Raw genomic sequence first — 20,617 nt, 5'->3', positions numbered from 1 at the left:
AAAGAATATACATTCTTCTCATCACCCCATGGAACATTCTCCAAAATTGATCATATCCTGGGACACAAAACAAATATCAACAGAATCAAAAGAATTGAAATTTTACCTTGTATCTTTTCAGACCATAAGGCACTAAAGGTGGAACTCAACTCTAACAAAAATGCTCAACCCCACCCAAAGGCATGGAAATTAAACAATCTTCTGTTGAATAACAGATGGGTGAAGGAAGAAATAAAACAGGAAATCATTAACTTCCTTGAGCATAACAACAATGAAGACACAAGCTACCAAAACCTGTGGGATACTGCAAAAGCAGTTTTGAGAGGAAAATTCATCGCTTTAGATGCCTACATTCGAAAAACAGAAAGAGAGCACATCAACAATCTCACAAGAGATCTTATGGAATTGGAAAAAGAAGAACAATCTAAGCCTAAACTCAGTAGAAGAAAAGAAATATCCAAAATCAAATCAGAGATCAATGAAATTGAAAACAAAAGAATCATTCAGAAAATTAATGAAACAAGGAGTTGGTTTTTTGAAAAAATAAATAAAATAGATAAACCATTGGCCAGACTAACTAGAAATAGAAAAGTAAAATCTCTAATAACCTCAATCAGAAACGATAAAGGGGAAATAACAACTGATCCCACAGAGATACAAGAGATCATCTCTGAATACTACCAGAAACTCTATGCCCAGAAATTTGACAATGTGAAGGAAATGGATCAATATTTGGAATCACACCCTCTCCCTAGACTTAGCCAGGAAGAAATAGACCTCCTGAACAGACCAATTTCAAGCACTGAGATCAAAGAAACAATAAAAAAGCTTCCAACTAAAAAATGCCCTGGTCCAGATGGCTTCACTCCAGAATTCTATCAAACCTTCAAGGAAGAGCTTATTCCTGTACTGCAGAAATTATTCCAAAAAACTGAGGAAGAAGGAATCTTCACCAACACATTCTATGAAGCAAACATCACCCTGATACCAAAACGAGGAAAAGACCCAAACAAAAAGGAGAATTTCAGACCAATCTCACTCATGAATATAGATGGAAAAATTCTCAACAAAATCCTAGCCAATAGATTACAGCTTATCATCAAAAAAGTCATTCATCATGATCAAGTAGGCTTCATCCCAGGGATGCAAGGCTGGTTTAACATACGCAGGTCCATAAACGTTATCCACCATATTAACAGAGGCAAAAATAAAGATCATATGATCCTCTCAATAGATGCAGAAAAAGCATTTGATAAAATCCAGCATCCTTTTCTAATTAGAACACTGAAGAGTATAGGCATAGGTGGCACATTTCTAAAACTGATTGAAGCTATCTATGACAAACCCACAGCCAATATTTTACTGAATGGAGTAAAACTGAAAGCTTTTCCTCTTAGAACTGGAACCAGACAAGGTTGTCCTCTGTCACCTTTACTATTCAACATAGTGCTGGAAGTTCTAGCCAATACAATTAGGCAAGACGAAATAAAGGGAATCCAAATGGGAGCAGAGGAGGTCAAACTCTCCCTCTTTGCTGATGACATGATCGTATACTTAGAGAACCCCAAAGACTCAACCACAAGACTCCTAGAAGTCATCAAAAAATACAGTAATGTTTCAGGATATAAAATCAATGTCCACAAGTCAGTAGCCTTTGTATACACCAATAACAGTCAAGATGAGAAGCTAATTAAGGACACAACTCCCTTCACCATAGTTTCAAAGAAAATGAAATACCTAGGAATATACCTAACGAAGGGGTTGAAGGACCTCTATAAAGAAAACTATGAAATCCTCAGAAAGGAAATAGCAGAGGATATTAACAAATGGAAGAACATACCATGCTCATGGATGGGAAGAATCAACATTGTTAAAATGTCTATACTTCCCAAAGCTATCTACCTATTCAATGCCATTCCTATCAAAGTACCTACATCGTACTTTCAAGATTTGGAAAAAATGATTCTGCGTTTTGTATGGAACCGGAAAAAACCCCGTATAGCTAAGGCAGTTCTTAGTAACAAAAATAAAGCTAGGGGCATCAGCATACCAGATTTTAGTCTGTACTACAAAGCCATAGTGCTCAAGACAGCATGGTACTGGCACAAAAACAGAGACATAGACACTTGGAATCGAATTGAACACCAAGAAATGAAACTAACATCTTACAACCACCTAATCTTTGATAAACCAAACAAGAACTTACCTTGGGGGAAAGACTCCCTATTCAATAAATGGTGTTGGGAGAACTGGATGTCTACATGTAAAAGACTGAAACTGGACCCACACCTTTCCCCACTCACAAAAATTGATTCAAGATGGATAAAGGACTTAAATTTAAGGCATGAAACAATAAAAATACTCAAAGAAAGCATAGGAAAAACACTGGAAGATATTGGCCTGGGGGAAGATTTCATGAAGAAGACTGCCATGGCAATTGCAACAACAACAAAAATAAACAAATGGGACTTCATTAAACTGAAAAGCTTCTGTACAGCTAAGGAGACAATAACCAAAGCAAAGAGACAACCTACAGAATGGGAAAGGATATTTGCATATTTTCAATCAGACAAAAGCTTGATAACCAGGATCTATAGAGAACTCAATCCACATTTAAAAAGCCAACAATCCCTTATATCAATGGGCAAGAGACATGAATAGAACTTTCTCTAAAGATGACAGACGAATGGCTAACAAACACATGAAAAAATGTTCATCATCTCTATATATTAGAGAAATGCAAATCAAAACAACCCTGAGAAATCATCTAACCCCAGTGAGAATGGCCCACATCACAAAATCTCAAAACTGCAGATGCTGGCGTGGATGTGGAGAGAAGGGAACACTTTTGCACTGCTGGTGGGACTGCAAACTAGTACAACCTTTCTGGAAGGAAGTATGGAGAAACCTCAAAGCACTCAACCTAGACCTCCCATTCGATCCTGCAATCCCATTACTGGGCATCTACCCAGAAGGAAAAAAATCCTTTTATCATAAGGACACTTGTACTAGACTGTTTATTGCAGCTCAATTTACCATTGCCAAAATGTGGAAACAGCCTAAATGCCCACCAACCCAGGAATGGATTAAGAAGCTGTGGTATATGTATACCATGGAATACTATTCAGCTATTAAAAAAAATGGAGACTTTACATCCTTCGTATTAACCTGGATGGAAGTGGAAGACATTATTCTTAGTAAAGCATCACAAAAATGGAGAAGCATGAATCCTATGTACTCAATCTTGATATGAGGACAATTAATGACAATTAAGGTTATGGGGGGGGAAGCAGAAAGAGGGATGGAGGGAGGAGGGTGGGGCCTTAGTGTGTGTCACACTTTATGGGGGCAAGACATGATTGCAAGAGGGACTTTACCTAACAATTGCAATCAGTGTAACTGGCTTATTGTACCCTCAATGAATCCCCAACAATAAAAAAAAAAAGAAAAAAAAAATAGCCAGGTGTTGTGGCAGGTGCCTGTAGTCCCAGCTACTTGGGAGGCTGAGTCAAGAGAAATCACTTAAGTCCAAGAGTTTGAGGTTGCTGTGAGCTGTGACACCACAGCACTCTACTGAGGGTGACAGAGTGAGACTCTGTCTCAAAAAAAAAGAAAAGAACAATAATAACCATCTTGAAGGGTTACTGAGGTTACAAGAGGATTAAATGAGATTACCTAAATATAAAACACTTACAGTAGTTGTACATATAATAATGACTCGATAAATATAAAATATGGTTGCTATTATTAATTTATTGCTAATATGATAGTTGACAGCTGGAATCAGAAGAACATTTTAAATTTCATTTATTTATTTTTGGCTTGGTGCCCATAGCACAGTGGTTATGGCGCCAGCCACGTACACCGAGGCTGGTGGGTCCGAACCCGGCCAAGGCTAGCTAAACAACAATGACAACTGCAACAAAAAATAGCTGGGCATTGTGGTGGGCAACTGTAGTCCAAATACTAGGAGGCTGAGGCAAGAGAAGCGCTTAAGCCCAAGAGTTTGAGGTTGCTATGAGCTGTGATACCACAGCACTCTACCAAAGGCGACATAGTAAGACTCTGTCTCAAAAAAAAAAAAATTTTTTTTTTCATTTATTTCTTTTGTTTTACTGACAGATTGATTGAAGCAGGGTCTCACTCTGTCACCCTGGGCTAGAGGGCAATGCTCACTATAATCTCAAACTCCTGGGCTCAAATGATCCTCCTGCCTCAGCCTCCCGAGTAGCTGGAACTACAGGCATGTGCCACGACACCCAGCAATTTTTTTTTTTTTTTTTTTTTTGCAGTTTTTGGCTGGGGCTTGAACCTACCACCTCCAGCATATGGGGCCGGCACTCTACCCCTTTGAGCCACAGCACCGCCCAATTTTTCTATTTTTTGTAGAGATGAGGTCTTGCTATGTTGCTCAGGCTTATTTATTTAAAAATACTTATTGAGGGTGGCACCTGTGGCTCAGTGAGTAGGGTGCCGGCCCCATATACCGAGGGTGGCGGGTTCAAACCCAGCCCCGGCTGAACTGCAACCAAAAAATTGCCAGGCGTTGTGGCGGGCGCCTGTAGTCCCAGCTGCTTGGGAGGCTGAGGCAGGAGAATCGCGGAAGCCCAAGAGCTAGAGGTTGCTGTGAGTCCTGTGACATCATGGCACTCTACCTGAGGGCAGTAAAGTGAGACTCTGTCTCTACCAAAAAAAAAAAAACTATTGAACATTTCCTTTATTCAAGACTACAGATTCCATCCAAGAAAGGAATAAACAAATACATAAAATATAAATCAAAAAGATGCAAAAAATAAAAATCTTTAGATTGGTGAAAAAAGAGTCTCTAAGGAGATAACAAAGGCAGGAAGGAGCCGGGCACAGAGAGATCAGGGAGGTGGAGCAGCGGAGCCGTGGGGAGGAGGCGATACCTTAAGCAGCAAGCGGCACGTGTGACGCAGTAGGTACCCGGCGGGCTCCAGTGTGGCTGGAGGACACTGAGAGCAGATCACACCTTATAATCAGACAGAACCATTGGATTAGGGCTAGGTGTGATAAGAAAAAAACAAAAAAACTCACACAGATGGATTTTAAGCATGGAGTGGCATGATCTTATGGATGTCTTGAAGGGATCACTGTGGCTGCCATGTGAGCAGGCAGGCGAGGGGAGCTACTGCAGGCGTCCAGGAAAGATGGTCTGATGGTCCTGCCTTGGAGTTACTGTGGATGTGAGAGCCTGGCACAGATTCAGGATCATGTTGGGAGTGAAGTTAACAAGACCTGCTTATGGATTGGATGTGACGAAACTGGAGTCGGAAGGAATGAAGGATGACAAATTGTTTTTGTTTTGTTTTGGAGACAGAGTCTTAGTCACCCTGGGGTGAGTACCGTGGCATCACAGCTTGCCGTAACCTCAAACTCTTGGGCTCAAGAGATCCTCTTGCCTCAGCTTCCCAAGTAGCTGGGACTACAGGAGCCTGCCACAACGCCCGGCTATTTTGGGGGTGGGGTGGGGTCTTACTCTTGCTCAGGCTGGTCTGGAACTCTTGAGCTCAAGCAGTCCACCTGCCTCGTCCTCCCAGAGTGCTAGGGTGACAGGCATGAGCTGACAAGTAGTTTTTGGCTTGAGCATCCGGGTAAGCATGGGTACCATTTGCTGAGATAAAATTAGGTAAAGGAAGTTTGATGAAGAAGGCGTGGAACAGCGGGAGCAAGGATTGAATCAACATTATTCTCTATATTAACTTTTAAATGCCTACTAAACATTTAGGTAGAAATGTTAAGTAAGCTATTAGACATACATACCTGGAGTTCTGGAAAGAAGTCCAGGCTATGGATAAAAGATTTTGGATCATTAGCGTACAGATTCCATGGGCATTCTCAGGCCTGGTAGAGAAGAGGAGGAAGTCCATGACAATGTGTAGATCTGTGGTCGGACACGAAAGAACCACGAGGAGAAGAGAAGCAGCAGCAGGGAGGGGAAGGGAGCCAGCAGAGGGTTACGGCACAGCGGCGAAGACAGGACGGCACTGCGGGAGAAAACTACGGGCACTGGGTCAGCAGTTGCTGTGTGGTCAAGTAGGATAAAAGCAGAAACTTAACCATTAGGTTGGACAACGTAGAGGTCAAAGGAGAAAGAGCGGGGGCAGCCTGACTTGAGCAGATTGGGAAAATGAAGGGAGGAGTCGGGTGCCTGTGTGCAGCTTGAGAATTTTGCTGTGTGTGAGAGCAGAGAAAAACGGAGGCAGTAGCTGGAATTGGGGGCAGGTCAGGAAATACTAGAAAATGTTTGTGTGCTGGTAGGGAGGATTCAGAGCAGAAAGAGAAACCAGTGGCACAGGAGAGAGGGAGAGAATTTTAAGATAACATCCTTGCAAAGGCAAGAATGGATGGAAACCCAAAGACAAGGAGAAAGTTTGTCAGCTTGAGACGGGCAGGGACCCTTCACCCCCAGCCAGAGGACACAAGGTGGAGAGTATGGATTCTGATACTTTCCTCGTGGTGACGACGAAGATGCTCCTGTCTGATGGCTTCTGTTTTCTCATTGAAGTGCGAGGCAAGGTCTGAGAATGAGGTTGGAAGAGGTAGTAGAGGAGTTTTGGGAGGAAAGAGAATACTCACGTTGGAGCGTGGGAAAGCGCAGGTTTATGTGATAGGATTGCTACCAGGAAGAGCTGAGTGCCCGTTTAAGATCTGAGGTGACAAATGTCAAGTGAAACCACCCAGCATCATTGTTTTATTTCCACCAGTGTTTAGCTACATGTGAATGGAAGTAAGAGATTGCACTAAATGAAGATCCTTGAAATGAATAAAACCTTACAGCATTATAGCCTGGAGAACTGGAATTTAATTTTACATTGATCCAAAGATTATGCGCGATATTGACCATTTTTCCTTGTTGAAATCACATAGTTCTTTAAAATTGGCTTTTCTTTCTTATGGAGGCCGTACAGTAGGAATGTTTTCCTGCGTAGAGATGTTCACTCAGTCTTGATTTCAAACAGTATCAAGTCACGTTATTATAGTAGAAAGTTTTCTAGTCTGTATATATTACTGCTTATTGAACTCAGTCTTGATTTCAAACAGTATCAAGTCACATAGTAGAAAGTTTTCTAGTCTGTATATATTACTGCTTATTGAATTCTAGCATTTGAGCAAGTATAGCATTTGTTTTGTGTTGTCACCTGTTGAAAATATTGGGCGGAAGCTAAATATTAGAATGAGCGGGCTGAGAATCAGTTACTGTAGGGTGGGGCTGAACTGAAAATGCATTGTCATGAGATGAAAGGAAGCCATGAGGAGTGGGAATAAGAGAACAATGGGAATGCTCAATTTGGAGGGGACAGGAAAATTTGCAAGCGAGTATCTTTACCTACTTTTAGTCTCTTTGGGGACTTATTTTATTTCAACTCAGAAAGTTTTGGTGTGTTTTCGTTTTGGGGGCATGGAAGACATTCTATACAGATTAGAATATGCTATTTTAAATGTAAAAATAAAATAGATAAGATTTAAAAGAACCTATAAATTTCAAATGTGATGTTCTTAGTAGCATAAGCTTAAATATCCCCCTCCAGAGCTTCCCCAAATGAAACAAAATACATTAATTTGAAACACAGTAACTGCACAGCCAATACTGGAATAAAGGAGGGGGGTGGAAGCTCGTTGAACCTGGAGGATGAGTTGCTTGTGACATGAAGCAGGTCTGAAAACCCAGAAGTCACAGAAGGTTGTAGTTATAAGCAAAGACTCCCTTTGAGGGTCGAGCTGCCTTCCGGAAGCCTTCCCAGCCTCTGCTGGGGCTTACCGTAGCGGCAGCACCAGGAGGTTGTCACTACAGCCAGGACAGGTGACCACCTCAGCACCTGGAAGGGGACACTGCAGACATACTGGCTGAGAGTCCCTGCAGAGAGGCCAGTGTGTGTGTGGAAGGACTCTGTGACCAAAGACCAGGTGACCATCAAGCATCTGAGAAAGACCAGAACCAGCAAAAAAATAAAAATAAAAATAAAAAATCCCATAAGGTCAACAAGTGAAAAACCTTACCTCGGAAGAATCAGAGCCAAGGAGTGAAGGAAATTTGAAGAAGCCCATTCAACATTCTCAGAGAGATGAAGGAGGAAATTTTAGCCCTAAAATAGGAATATGAAGTTAGAAACAAAAACAGGTAATTGTTTATTAACAAACCAGGGATTGGGCGGCGCTTGTGGCTCAAAGGGGTAGGGTGCCGATCCCATATGCCGGAGGTGGCGGGTTCAAACCCAGCCCCGGCCAAAAAAAAAAAAAAAAAAACCAGGGATTTAGGAGATGAAAATCTGATTATACCCACTGTGGCGTGAACTGTCCATCAACAACAGTCAGTCGACAAACAGCAGCCAAACTGCACTGGCCGCTGATCAGCGCTGAAGACAGTGAAGTGCTGATGCAAAACAACCCGGTGAATATCTCAGCTGCGCTCTTCAAAGAAGATAAATACAAAAGAGTACATATTTAATGCTGCCCTGTGCATGAAGTTCAAGAGCAGCCAGATCTGAGCCATGGCAGGCTCTGGGTTGGGGTGTGGCTGGAAAGCAGAATGGAAGAGCCCTCTGAGGTGTTGGATCCTGACTGGGCATACACATTTGTCAAAACTTACTAAATTAGTATATTTAAATGTGTGCATTTTAGTTCATGTAAATTTAACTACAGTTCTGAAACTTTTTGAGAAACTAAACTTTTTTAAAAGTGAATTAGTGGTCTAGGAGATCAAGCTTGAAGGCTTCTTCCATCTTTTTCTCATCACAAAGAAAAAGAGATGGGAAGTATTAAAGAAAAGTCCAGTCATGTGTAAGGTTGATCCAGGTGTGGGGAAATAGCAGAGAGAGCAGGGGAGAAGCAGCAGGAGAGCAACGGCCAGGAATTTGCCTGAACTGAAAAAAGACAAAAAGGCATCAATTTGCAGATTGAAAGAATACACTGACTCTCAAGCATATGAATTAAACAAACATCGAAAAAATTCATTTTGTCAAGGGACTTTGCCTACCGAATGCAATCAGTGCAACCTGATTCATTGTATCTTCAGTGAATCCCAAACAAGAATAAATAAATAAAGAAGAAAATAAAAATAAATTCATTTTGTTCACTTTTAGATTGTTAAAAATATTTATAGCTCCCAAGAAAAATGGCAAACTGCCTCCTAGGGAATGAGAATCTTACTGACCTCAGGGTTCTCTTTAGCAACATTTGATAAAGTAGAAAAAGAAGTAATATCCTCATAGTGAAGGGAAATAATCTTTATGCTTAGAATTGTATTCTGTGTCAAATTACCATTCAAGAGTATGAGTAAAGTAAAAACATTTCTGACATCCTGGGCTCAGAAAGTTTATCATTCATAGACCCTCTCTGAAAAATTTCTAGAGGATATACTTTAGCAAAAAGATGACTACAGAAGGGAAATATGGAATGCCAAAAAGCAACATTGAACAAATATATCAGTAAAACTTATTAAATCTAAACAAGCAGTGATTATAAGCGAGGGAGAAAAGAAGTCTTTAGTCGCCGGGCGCAGTGGCTCACACCTGTACTCCTCGCACGCTCGGAGGCCACGGCAGGTGGGTTGCTCGAGCTCAGGGGTTGGAGACCAGCAGGAGTGAGACCTGACTTTAACAAAAAAAAAATAGCTGGACATTGTGACAAGTGCCCATAGTCCCAACTACTTGGGAGGCTGAGGCAAGATGACCTCTTGAGCCCAAAAGTTTGAGGTTACCATGAGCTATGTGATGCCACAGCACTCTACTGAGGGCGACAAAGTGAGACTCTTGTCTCAAAAAAAAAAAAAAAAAATTCTTTAGTAATAGCTGTAACTAAAATTAAAATGGGAGTGAAAAATAGAGATAAATGAAAGCTTTTATCATGTTTAAGGAAAGGATATAGATAATGATGGACTAGAAAGCAAAAAAGTTAATTTATGTTTTGAAGTTTTCAACGTGTAATAAATAGTTGCTAACACCTTGAAATGCTTCCTGTCGGTACAAAGCACTATTCTAAGCATTCCTAGTGTAGTTAGTCACTAAAACTGACAACCACATGAGGAAGATGTGTTACTCCCATTTTATGCAGATTATTCAGAGATTAATGAGAGAAAAAGTAATGTTTTCTGTAATAAATTTTTGCTCTTAGATTCTAAAGATTTTTTTTTTTTTGGTAAGAATTTTAGCTTTGAAGTGCCCATCGATCTGTGAATGGATTAACAAATTGTAGTATATGTACACCATGGAATACTATGCAGCCATAAAAAGATGGAGAGTTCACATCTTTTATGCTTACCTGGATGGAGCTGGAACATATTCTTCTTAGTAAAGTATCTCAAGAAAGGGGAAAAAAAGTATCCAATGTACTCAATACTACTATGAAATCAATATATAATCACCTATACACTCATATAAATGGCAAAACATAACTATAGTCCAGAAAGTAGAAGGGAAGAGGAGAGAGAGGGGAGGGTGGGGGGGGCTATGGGAGGAGGGATTTTATTTGGTGGGACCTCACCTAATGTGCATGATGCAATGGTACATTTCAAAACTATTAAGAAATGAGTATAATTGTGGAAAAAAAGTAAGAAAAAAAGAATTTTAGCTTTGAATCTAAATTTTTACTTGTCACTTTTCTTTATTTTCATTTCTTTCATTGAAAAAGAGAGAAGGATTTTAAATGTACTGATAACCTTGAAAGCTGCTAATGTCCTTTAGGGAAATAAAATTAGTTGTCAGAAAGCAGATGAGTTCGGCGTTTTAATTAGCAAGTTCAGGATGCCGGTTTGCTGGAGAACTGGGGTCACGCACTTGCTGGCAGGAAGGAAGGCGGAGGAGCTCTACCCCGCCCCGCGAGCAGGGCAGCGTGGCTGCAGGAATGTTTCAGCCTCTGCAGTATGCCTGAAACTCTAAACACACACCATTACTACCCATATTATAAGCCAAATGCGGACCCTTACTCTAATTTTTTTTTTCATGTGACATTGTGTGACATTACCTCTGTCTTCATATTAAGGCATTGATTTCTGAGCCTCTCTTGCAAGTGAGCAGACCTTTAAATGATTTTCCTCCATTCTTTTATTTGTTCTGCAAATATTTATTGCCTCAAAGTATGGCAGGCAGCATGACAGGCACCTGGTATATGGAGGGAACAAAAGTCTCCACCTCCAGGGTACGCACAGACCAGTGAGGAAAAGTGACATTAAGCGGATAGAGCCACACATCAATATTGTGATGAATGGTGTGAGGGAGAAACAAAACAAAATGATCTACCTTAAAGAGAATATTGGGGAGAGGGGATTTGTAAAAGTAGGAAGATCAAGAAAAGACTAAAGGATAAGAAGGAGCTAGCCTTTCAAGGCCTGGGAAACATACATTCCAGGCAGTGGGAACAGCACATGCAAAGCCTCTAGAGTAAGAAGGGACAGCCACCTCAAGAACCCTGAAGAAGCCAGTGTGGCTGAGGACAGTGAAGAGGGAGCAGAGCAGTAAAAGACAAAATGATTTTAAGCTTTTTGGAAAACTCCTCTAGCCGATGTTTGCAGAATGGATTAGAAAGCCATGGAGAATAGTTTAGTATATGATAGCAAATAGAAGGTGGCTTAGATTAGGATTGAAACAGTAGAAATGAGGAAAAGTGTTAGATTTTGAATATGTTTTGGAGGTAGAGTCAATAGGATTTAATGATGGAATAGAAGTAATGATAGAGAAAGGAAGAAATAAAACTATTCCCACAATGCTGGCTTTAATAACTGGTGGCTTGAGACCTAGGCAAGCCTTGGATGTGCGAGCCGAAAGCCCAGACTGAGGGCTAGACTAGGGATGACGCATTACTGAATTGAGAAATACGTTTTATATGTTTATAAATGTACATGTTTCTGTTTTTCGATTTTGAATATATTTAAAGTAAATGGGCTAGACGAGATGATATGGGGAGAGTATACATAGAATCCCTAATCTGAGCGCTAGGACACTCCAACGTTGAGGATACAGTGGGAGTCAGAGGAGCCAGAAAAAGAGATTGGGAAGGACTGTCCAGGGAGAGAGAAGGAAACTGTGGAAGAGCGTGCAGTCGTGGACACCAAGAAAAGAGATGTCAAGAAGGGATTGACTGTAATATAGGGGCAGTAATTAACAGATGCTGCTTAGTTATCTATTGTCTTAAGAGGAAACGTGAGAAGCCTTATGAGAAAATGTTCAGAGATTCCTGAAAGGTACAAGAGTAGACTTGAACAATGGGAAGATATTCCTTGACTAGGACAACTCAACACCATATATAAATTTAATGAATTTAATGTTGCAGCTCAATAAAACTATTCTCAAGGGGTTTGGGGGGGGGGATTGGGTCTTTACATTTATTTACTGGATTCTTTTTTCCCTGTAACCCTAAAACTTGATTCTAGAGTTCATATGCAAGACTAAATAGCTGTCAAATAGCCAGAAAAACCTGTGAAAAAGGAAAGATTCAGGAAAGACATTAAAACGTACTTATAGCCTTCCTAATTAAAACCATGTGGTACTGATGTACAGATGAACAGGCGGAACAATGAAACAGACCAGGAAGTCCAGAAAAAAACAAAGGGGATATAAAAATGTAGTATATGATAAATGTGGCATATTAAATTGCAGGGAGTAAAGATGGACTTTTTAATAGCGTTGGAATAGCTGCATAGCCATTTGTCAAGAGATAAAACTAGATTCATACCTCACACCATAGACTAAAATAAACTCCAGATGGATCAGAGATCTAAGCATAAAATGAAAACATACCAGTACTAGAAGAAAAATTAGTAAATTACTCTACAATCTGAAGTGAAATTAGTAAATAATTTACCAATTGATTTATTGGTTTCACAATGCTGACTAGACCTCTGTAACGATGCCAAGGAGAACTCATGATAAAGGCATCCCTGCCTCATTTCTGTTTGTAAAGAGAATGTTTCCAAGATCTCCTCTTGATGAATGATACTAGCTACAAGTTTTTGGTACACAACCTTTTTTAGATTAAGTCCCTTTTATCTCTAGTTTAGTAAGAGCTGCTATCATAAGAAAGTGTTTCATTTTGTTGAGGCCTTTTTTTTGCATCTGTAATTGGTCTAAAAAAATTCTGTTACTAGTTTGCAGATGTTGTTTTGTTTTTCTTTTCTGCCTCACATTGGAAGAATAAGAGTTCTGTTCATTTTCCACCCAGGTATAAGATGATCTCTGAATTCACCTGGCCCAACCATGACCTTCCTTCAGACAAAGAGGCTGTCAAGAAACTGATCGAGCAATATGGTTTTCAGGATGATGTGGCTTATGGGAAGACCAAAATTTTCATTCGAACACCCAGAACATTGTTTACCTTAGAAGAAAAACGTGCCCAGATGCTCGTAAGGATTGTCCTCTTTCTACAAAAGGTAATTTTATATTTTAAGAATAAGATTTTGCTCTTATGTTCTTAAAAACATGTTGAATATTTTCTTTAAGAAAGATTCATGGCCTGGCGTGGTGGCTCACACCTATAATCCTAGCACTGTGGGAGGCTGAGGCGGGTGGATTGCCTGAGCTCAGGAGTTCTAGAGCAACCTGAGCAAGAGTGAGACCCTGTCTCTCCTAAAAATAGAAAAACCAGTTGGGCGTTGTGACAGGCGCCTATAGTCCCAGCTACTTGGGAGGCTGAGGTAAGAGGATCACTCGAGCCCAAGAGTTTGAGGTTGCTGTGAGCTGTGACTTCACAGCACTCTTTCCAGGGCGACAGTAAGACATCTTAAAAAAAGAAAAAGAAATGTTCAAGGATGATATATTGTGTGTGTGTGTGTATCTTCACATGTTTTCTGTTGCCTTCATATGTGGAGAACTTGTTTGGCTGCCCGATTTCAAAATTATTTCATCTTCAAAACTCTGAGGACATTTTGTCTTCTGGTATTTAAAAGTTGGAGAGTTATCTGAACCCATTTACTTTCTGTCTTTTATAGCAAACTGAGGATTTTTTTCCTAGCTTAAATGCATTAAGGACTTTCTTATTTGGTGACTAAAAAATGTTGCCACGATGTTTGAAACCACCTCCCTCACCCATCATTACCCCATGCCCCCGCCCTTGAACTCAGGTGTGGAGCCCTGATGGATGCCTGCTAGTTAATGTGCAGGACTCTTTCTCCTTACAGGCACTAATTCATGTATTTCTTTGTATCTGTCATCCTTACCCATGTCTTCCATATGAACCATTTTAATGCAAAAAAATTATATATGTGTGTAAAAAAAATCATATAACTCTGGGGAGGTTGTCCTTGGAATATATATACCTAGGAGAAAAGTTGCTGGGCCGTAGGGTAGACGTACACCTAATGGGTATAAGTAGTACCAGGTTCCATTTCTGGATAATTCAGCCAGTGTGCACCACCAGCATCTCTGTACCTGAGGGTCACTGTGTGCCGTATCCTTCCAGTATCACCCAGCTACCTACATTTTGTCAGACTCATAGGGAGACTATCCTGTTTTGTTTTACTTTACATTTCTCTGATGACCTTTGAAGTTGAGCATCTTGGTAAATACTTGTTTGCTAGTTGGATTTTTCTGTAAACTATTTGTTCATACCTCTTGCTGATTTTTCTACTAGATTTGGTACTTTCCTGTTCATTATCAGAAATGCCTTGAGTGTTCTGGACATGAATCTCATATTTACTTTGGACGTTAACAAATATACAGGGTGGACATAAAGTACATGTGCGTTTTAAAATAAGTTAACATAGTAAAATTGCCCGCAACCTTTATGGACACCCTGCATTCTCCCAGTCTGGAGGCATTCCAATGAATTTTATCCGTAACATACTTTGTTGAACAGAATTCTTACTTTTGACATAATCAGATTCTTCAATTTTTTTTTTTTTTTTGCCTTACGCTTTGGAATTTTGTTTAAGAGACTTTCTTTGTCTCTAGGTCACAGAGATAGCCTGTATTTTCTCTAAGAACTGTATCATTTTACTTTTCACATTTAAATCTTTATTTAGAATACAGCTATAAACAGGAATCCAGCTTTATTTTTCTCTGTATGGTAAAGCCATTTTTCACAGTGCCATCTACTACACGGTCTGTCCTTTCGCCCTGGATTTGCAGTGCCGTGTTTATTGTACATTAAGTTCTCATGCACAGATACACATGTTCCGTCTCTCTGCTCTGTTATGTTCCATTTTTTACACTTCAGATTGATATGAGGGTACAAATATTCAGGTTACATTGTTTTCATTTTCAAGGTAACGTTTCAGCTTTTATGTGTGTCTTAGTGTACGGTAAGATCAATCCGTCTTGTCCCCTTTTCTTTGTTAAAGTTGATTAACCTGTACATAGATTAAAAACCTGTATATTCTGCAATATATACATTTAATGCACATAATAAATTCATTAAATTCAACAATTTTTTTTATTAGGATAGCAGTGGATATATAGATTAGTTGGAAAAGATTAAAATTTTTATAATAAATCATCTCGATAAGAGGATAGAATAGGTTTATTTAAATCAGAGATATTCAGCCTGTTTTCTTTTCCACCTCACCTTGGAAGAATAAGAGTTGTCTTGGGCCACACGTTAAATACACAAACATTAATGAAAGCTGATTAGTAAAATAAAGGTCCATGCATAATTTTCGTGCAATCCAACGCTGTAGATAAGCAAAAAAAGTCCTCGCAAAATCAGCATACAGACCACCTCGGGTTGGACACTTCTGATTGAAATCCTCTTCGTTGACCTCTAAACTTAGAAAGGCCATATAAAAATCATGGTTAATTCCTAGACATTTGATTGATTTTATTGCTACTGTTGATTTTTTTTTGTTTTTCTACACAGTACAGAGAAATAACATTGGCCTATGTTGCTTTATCTATATCCAGAAAAAACCCTTTCTTTATTCAATATTTGATTCTGTTAGTTTTTCTAGATCAAATCACACACAAATAGTAAAAGTTTCTCTTCCAATTACCAAGATGTTTTTTAGTGTTGGCCTCTTTGACTTATTTTACCTGGAACTCAGAAGAAACTTTTGGACTGAACACTAAATTGTTTCATCCCCAAATGGTTTCCCTCTATTAATTTTTTTTGGTTGCTTTTGTTCGATTCTGTTTTCTCTCTCAAGAATGCTTACAGATTTGCAAGTTGGATCTCTGTTTTGTGTCTGCCCTACTAAATCATGTTTGTGCATCTGTTCCTCCCTGTCTTCACGTGTTTGAGTCTTTTCCCTGGATCTTAAGTACTTAACCATGGGTTCCCGTGTGTGTTTATTCCAGATCCGTTACCGTATCTTTCTTCTTTCTAGCTTTATAAGAGATTGACCCAGCAGGGCAACATAGTGAAACCCCATCTCTCTAAAAAACAATTTTAAGTATTTTCATCTTAATTAGCTGGGTGTGGTGGTGTGTTCCTGTAGTCCTAACTACTCAAGAGACTGAGGTGGGAGGATCGCGTGAACTTGAGAGTTGGAGGCTTCAGTAACCTGTGATTGTGCCACTGCACTCCAGAGTGGAGTGCCACTGCACTGGGCAACAGAACAAGACCCTGTCTCTTAAATAAACAAAACCAAAAAAAGAGAGAGAGAGAGAGAAAGAAGCTAGTGGAAATTTCTCTGGGCTTTTGGGAATAGGTCATCCGCCACCTAGCATGGCGATTCATGTTTTTGCTTATTCTATATCCTTATAGAAATTTAATGGGAAGCCGGGAGAGGGAGCATCGGTAGCTGCTATTTTAATTACGAATCTCCAACAACTAATTTTTATTTCCTTTTTAAATAAAAACTGCTTTATCTTTTTACTGATTATAGAAGTGAAATATGATCATTATAAAAGCAAAATTAAACCATACAGAAAACTATAAGGGAAAATGTGAAAACTCACCTAAAATCCCATCATCCAAAGGTGGTGGCCATCCTCTGTGACATCTTTCTGTGCATATATAGTATAATGTGAATGAGATTATTGTTCATATGAGGATATTTTTACAATCACTTTCCTCTTTTTCTATGATATTTTATTGCTTTCCCCCCCACACATTTACCTTCTCTCCCCACATTTCTTCTTGTCCCCTCTGTGAAGAGTCCCCACAACCACGCTCGCCTGCAGAGATCCAGTCCGCTAGAAGGACTCCCAGGACTCTGCAGGGAGTTGCACCGACGAGTGACATTGACAGCAGAAGGATGCAGAGCACAATTGGCACAGGGAAAGGGCGCATTGGGCCAGATCCCAAGGAACCCAGCAGCATGCTTCCAAGAGTTCCCTCCCAGCGGGGCTATGGCAACACGTGCCAGTGCCATCCGCCAGGGAAGCTCATTACATACTCAGTGTTCCAAGTTTTTACTGGGAGCTGTCTGCCTAACACGTACCCAAATTCCAGACTCCCAGAGGAGACAGGTATTCAGCACAAACTGTATTTGTACAAGTAGTTTAAACACAGTAAGCCACTCTTATTAGGAAAAGTTTTGTTTGTTGTTTGAGACAGTCTTACTTTGTCGCCCTCGGTAGAGTGCTGTGACATCACAGCTCACAGCAACCTCAAACTTTTGGGCTCAAGTGATTCTCTTGCCTCAGCCTCCCAAGCAGCAGGGACTATAGGTGCCCGCCACAACCCCTGGCTATTTTTAGAAATGGAGTCTCAGGGCGGCGCCTGTGGCTCAGTGAGTAGGGCGCCGGCCCCATATACCGAGGGTGGCGGGTTCAAACCCGGCCCCTGCCAAACTGCAACAAAAAAATAGCCGGGCGTTGTGGCGGACGCCTGTAGTCCCAGCTGCTCGGGAGGCTGAGGCAGGAGAATCGCCTAAGCCCAGGAGTTGGAGGTTGCTGTGAGCTGTGTGATGCCACAGCACTCTACCGAGGGCAAAAAAGTGAAACTCTGTCTCTACAAAAAAAAAAAAAAGAAGAAGAAGAAGAAATGGAGTCTCACTCTTGCTCAGGCTGGTCTTGAAACCTGTGAGTTCAGGCAGTCCACCCTCCTCAGCCTCCCAAGTACTAGGATTACAGAATTGAGCCACCGCGTACGGCCTTAGGAGAAGTTTTATATCAGTGTAGGAAACTGTTTACCAGCAAGTTCCCAGACACCATCCATGCAAGCAGGCCTTTGTAAGATTAGCAATCTCAGTCTTGCTATGTTAACTATTTTATGGACACCCCCCCACACACACAGTCTTCCCATGACTTTCATAAACTTACTTATCCCATATAGCCTTCCATACTGGTGCCTTCATTTCTACACACTGGAATCCCAGAGCAAGATTGTTGAGTTGAAGGGTATAGATGTTTTTTTTGGTTTTGTTTTTTGGTTTGTGTTTTGAGACAGTCTCAATCTATTGCCCTAGGCAGAGTGCTGTGGCATCCTAGCTCACAGCAACCTCAATCTCTTGGGCTCAAGCAGTCCTCTTACCTCAGCCTCCCGAGTAGCTGGAACTAGAGAGGCCTATCATGACACCTGGCTGGTTTTTCTATTTTTAGTAGAGACAAGGGCTCACTCTTGCTCAGGCTGATCTCAAACTCCTGAGACCAAGCAGTCACCTACCTTGGCCTCCCAGAGTGCCAGGATTACAGGTGTGAGCCACCATACCCAGCCAATATATATGTTTTTAATCATAGTAATTCACTTTTCCACTTACTATGAATGTGAACTCTTTTCCCTCAATTTTGACCACAGGGGCTTTTACTAGGCTTTGCATTCTAATCAGATACCTTATTTCCACTTCATTTATTTCCATGACTTTAAGTGTGTGTGTACCAGCCTTTTGGATTGCGTCTCTCATTATTTGTTCATATTCTTGTCCCATTTTTCTATTGGATTGTTTGTATCTTTCCTATGAATTTGTGGGAGCTATCTGTATATAACATGTATTTATTTTATATATTATACTTCTTTTTGTTAGAGTTATTTGTCATTGGGCTCTGTTCATGGTATACTCTTCCATGTGGAAATTTTTATTGTTAATACAATGAAGAAGTCTTATCTTTTTCTTTATAGCTATTGGGTTTCTTAAAAGAATTATTGATCTGACAACTGCAGTTTATTTCAGATGAATAACTAGCTGTTTTAACCTCATGTGTATTAAAAAAATTCCCTTGGTTCCCACTACATTGAAATTCCACCTTTGTCCAATGTTAGTTTCTCATATATCAGTGAAAGTATTTCAGGCTCACTATTTTATTCTACAGTCAATTTCTATGTCAATATCAGACTATTTTTATTATAGTACATCACAATATGTTTTAATATCTGAGAACCTAGCTTTTGGTGTATTTTTGTACCTTTTTTTGGTGCCTTAGAGATTTAATGGCAAGTTGTTAAGAGGAAGTAATCAGAATGTTAACTAAAACTAGAACCTCAAAAACTGATTATTTAAAGGAATAAATTACATAACCACCATAAAAGATTTGAAAAATAGATACAAAGTTTGTAACTTTCCGATTCATAAAAATATGTATAGTTCACTGTCATTATCTTAACCATTAACCAGTCAATACCAAAAGATACAGATAGTCTGTTCAGTGCATTTTGTTGCCCTTCATGTATACAGTCAGCTCTCCATATGTACAGGTTTTATGTCCTGAGAATTCTGTATTTTTGGTCACATCTGGCCAACAAAAATCCACATGTAAGTGGAACTGCATGTTTCAAATCCATGTCGTTCAAGGTCAGCTGTCCTTGGTCATGTGCTGATATTGTAGAAAATTTGTGAAATTATTAGAAATCTTTTTTAAGAAATAGCCATAAAGATGTATTGGTTCTATAGCACATAAGTAATAGCAATGCAGGTTCACGTAGAAAAATGAAAAAAATGTAGTGTTATATTATTTAAAATATAATTTTATTTTATATAAAATATAAACTTACATTGTTATCACATCACTATTGATAGTTTTGTCATATCTTTATATCTATAAATACTTACTGCATAGTTGTGTTAGCTGACTTAGTCCTTCCTATGATTAGACTTTCAGCGATCAATCTCCTATTGCTGGACATTTAGGTGTTTCAAGAGGAATAAAGGAATGAGCCTTCATTCCTACAAGGCTTACTACAGCACACATCTCTTCTCTGTTTACTTAGGGCATCGCCTGACAAATACAAGAGTTCAGTACGTGTTAGCTATTGCTATTGCTGCTAGGATTCTGCTGCTATTAAATCTTTGTAAATGTTTTTGAGTATTGTATTGGAGTAAATTCTCAGATATGAAATCATTGGTTTAAAACATGTACTTTTAAGGTTTTCTATACCCATTTTGAAATGGCCCCTAGAAAGATCGCACCAATTTGTGCTTCTGCCAGCTAATGCATGAAAGAGCTTATTTCACCGAAGCACTGATTATTTTCATTTTGTAACACACTTTTTCTGAATGACCTAAAACCTGAATGTTTGTGTGAATAATGCAAAAAACACATGTTGTATAAAAAGCCCCACTTACAGTATATACCCATTAAAGGAAATGAATCACTGTCGCCAGTGAGATTTTTATAAAGGCCATTCTTTTCTCCCTTTCATAATATATAATTGATTCACTCTTTCACATAATCTCTGCCTTTGAATTTGTGTGTGTGTTCCTCACGTCACATTTGAATGAGAAATTACTAAAATGGTATTTCTAGACGGTACTGGAGAAACTAAGGTTTTCAGAATCACAGCTTGAAGC

General features: G+C 39.7%; 1 protein-coding gene across 1 annotated transcript in view; it reads left to right on the top strand.

The window, feature by feature from the left end:
- The window catches only part of MYO1D (myosin ID), a 378,012-nt gene that overhangs the window by 163,347 nt on the left and 194,048 nt on the right, over positions 1–20,617 (top strand). The window contains exon 16 of the mRNA XM_053568857.1: positions 13,177–13,384. Coding sequence (XP_053424832.1) covers positions 13,177–13,384 — 208 coding nt within the window. The remainder of the gene's footprint in view (positions 1–13,176; positions 13,385–20,617) is intronic.

Source organism: Nycticebus coucang, chromosome 18 (genome assembly GCF_027406575.1).
Source record: "Nycticebus coucang isolate mNycCou1 chromosome 18, mNycCou1.pri, whole genome shotgun sequence".
NCBI lineage: Eukaryota > Metazoa > Chordata > Mammalia > Primates > Lorisidae > Nycticebus > Nycticebus coucang.
Note: the sequence above shows the minus strand (reverse complement) of the source record. Positions and strands in the feature narration are given on the sequence as shown.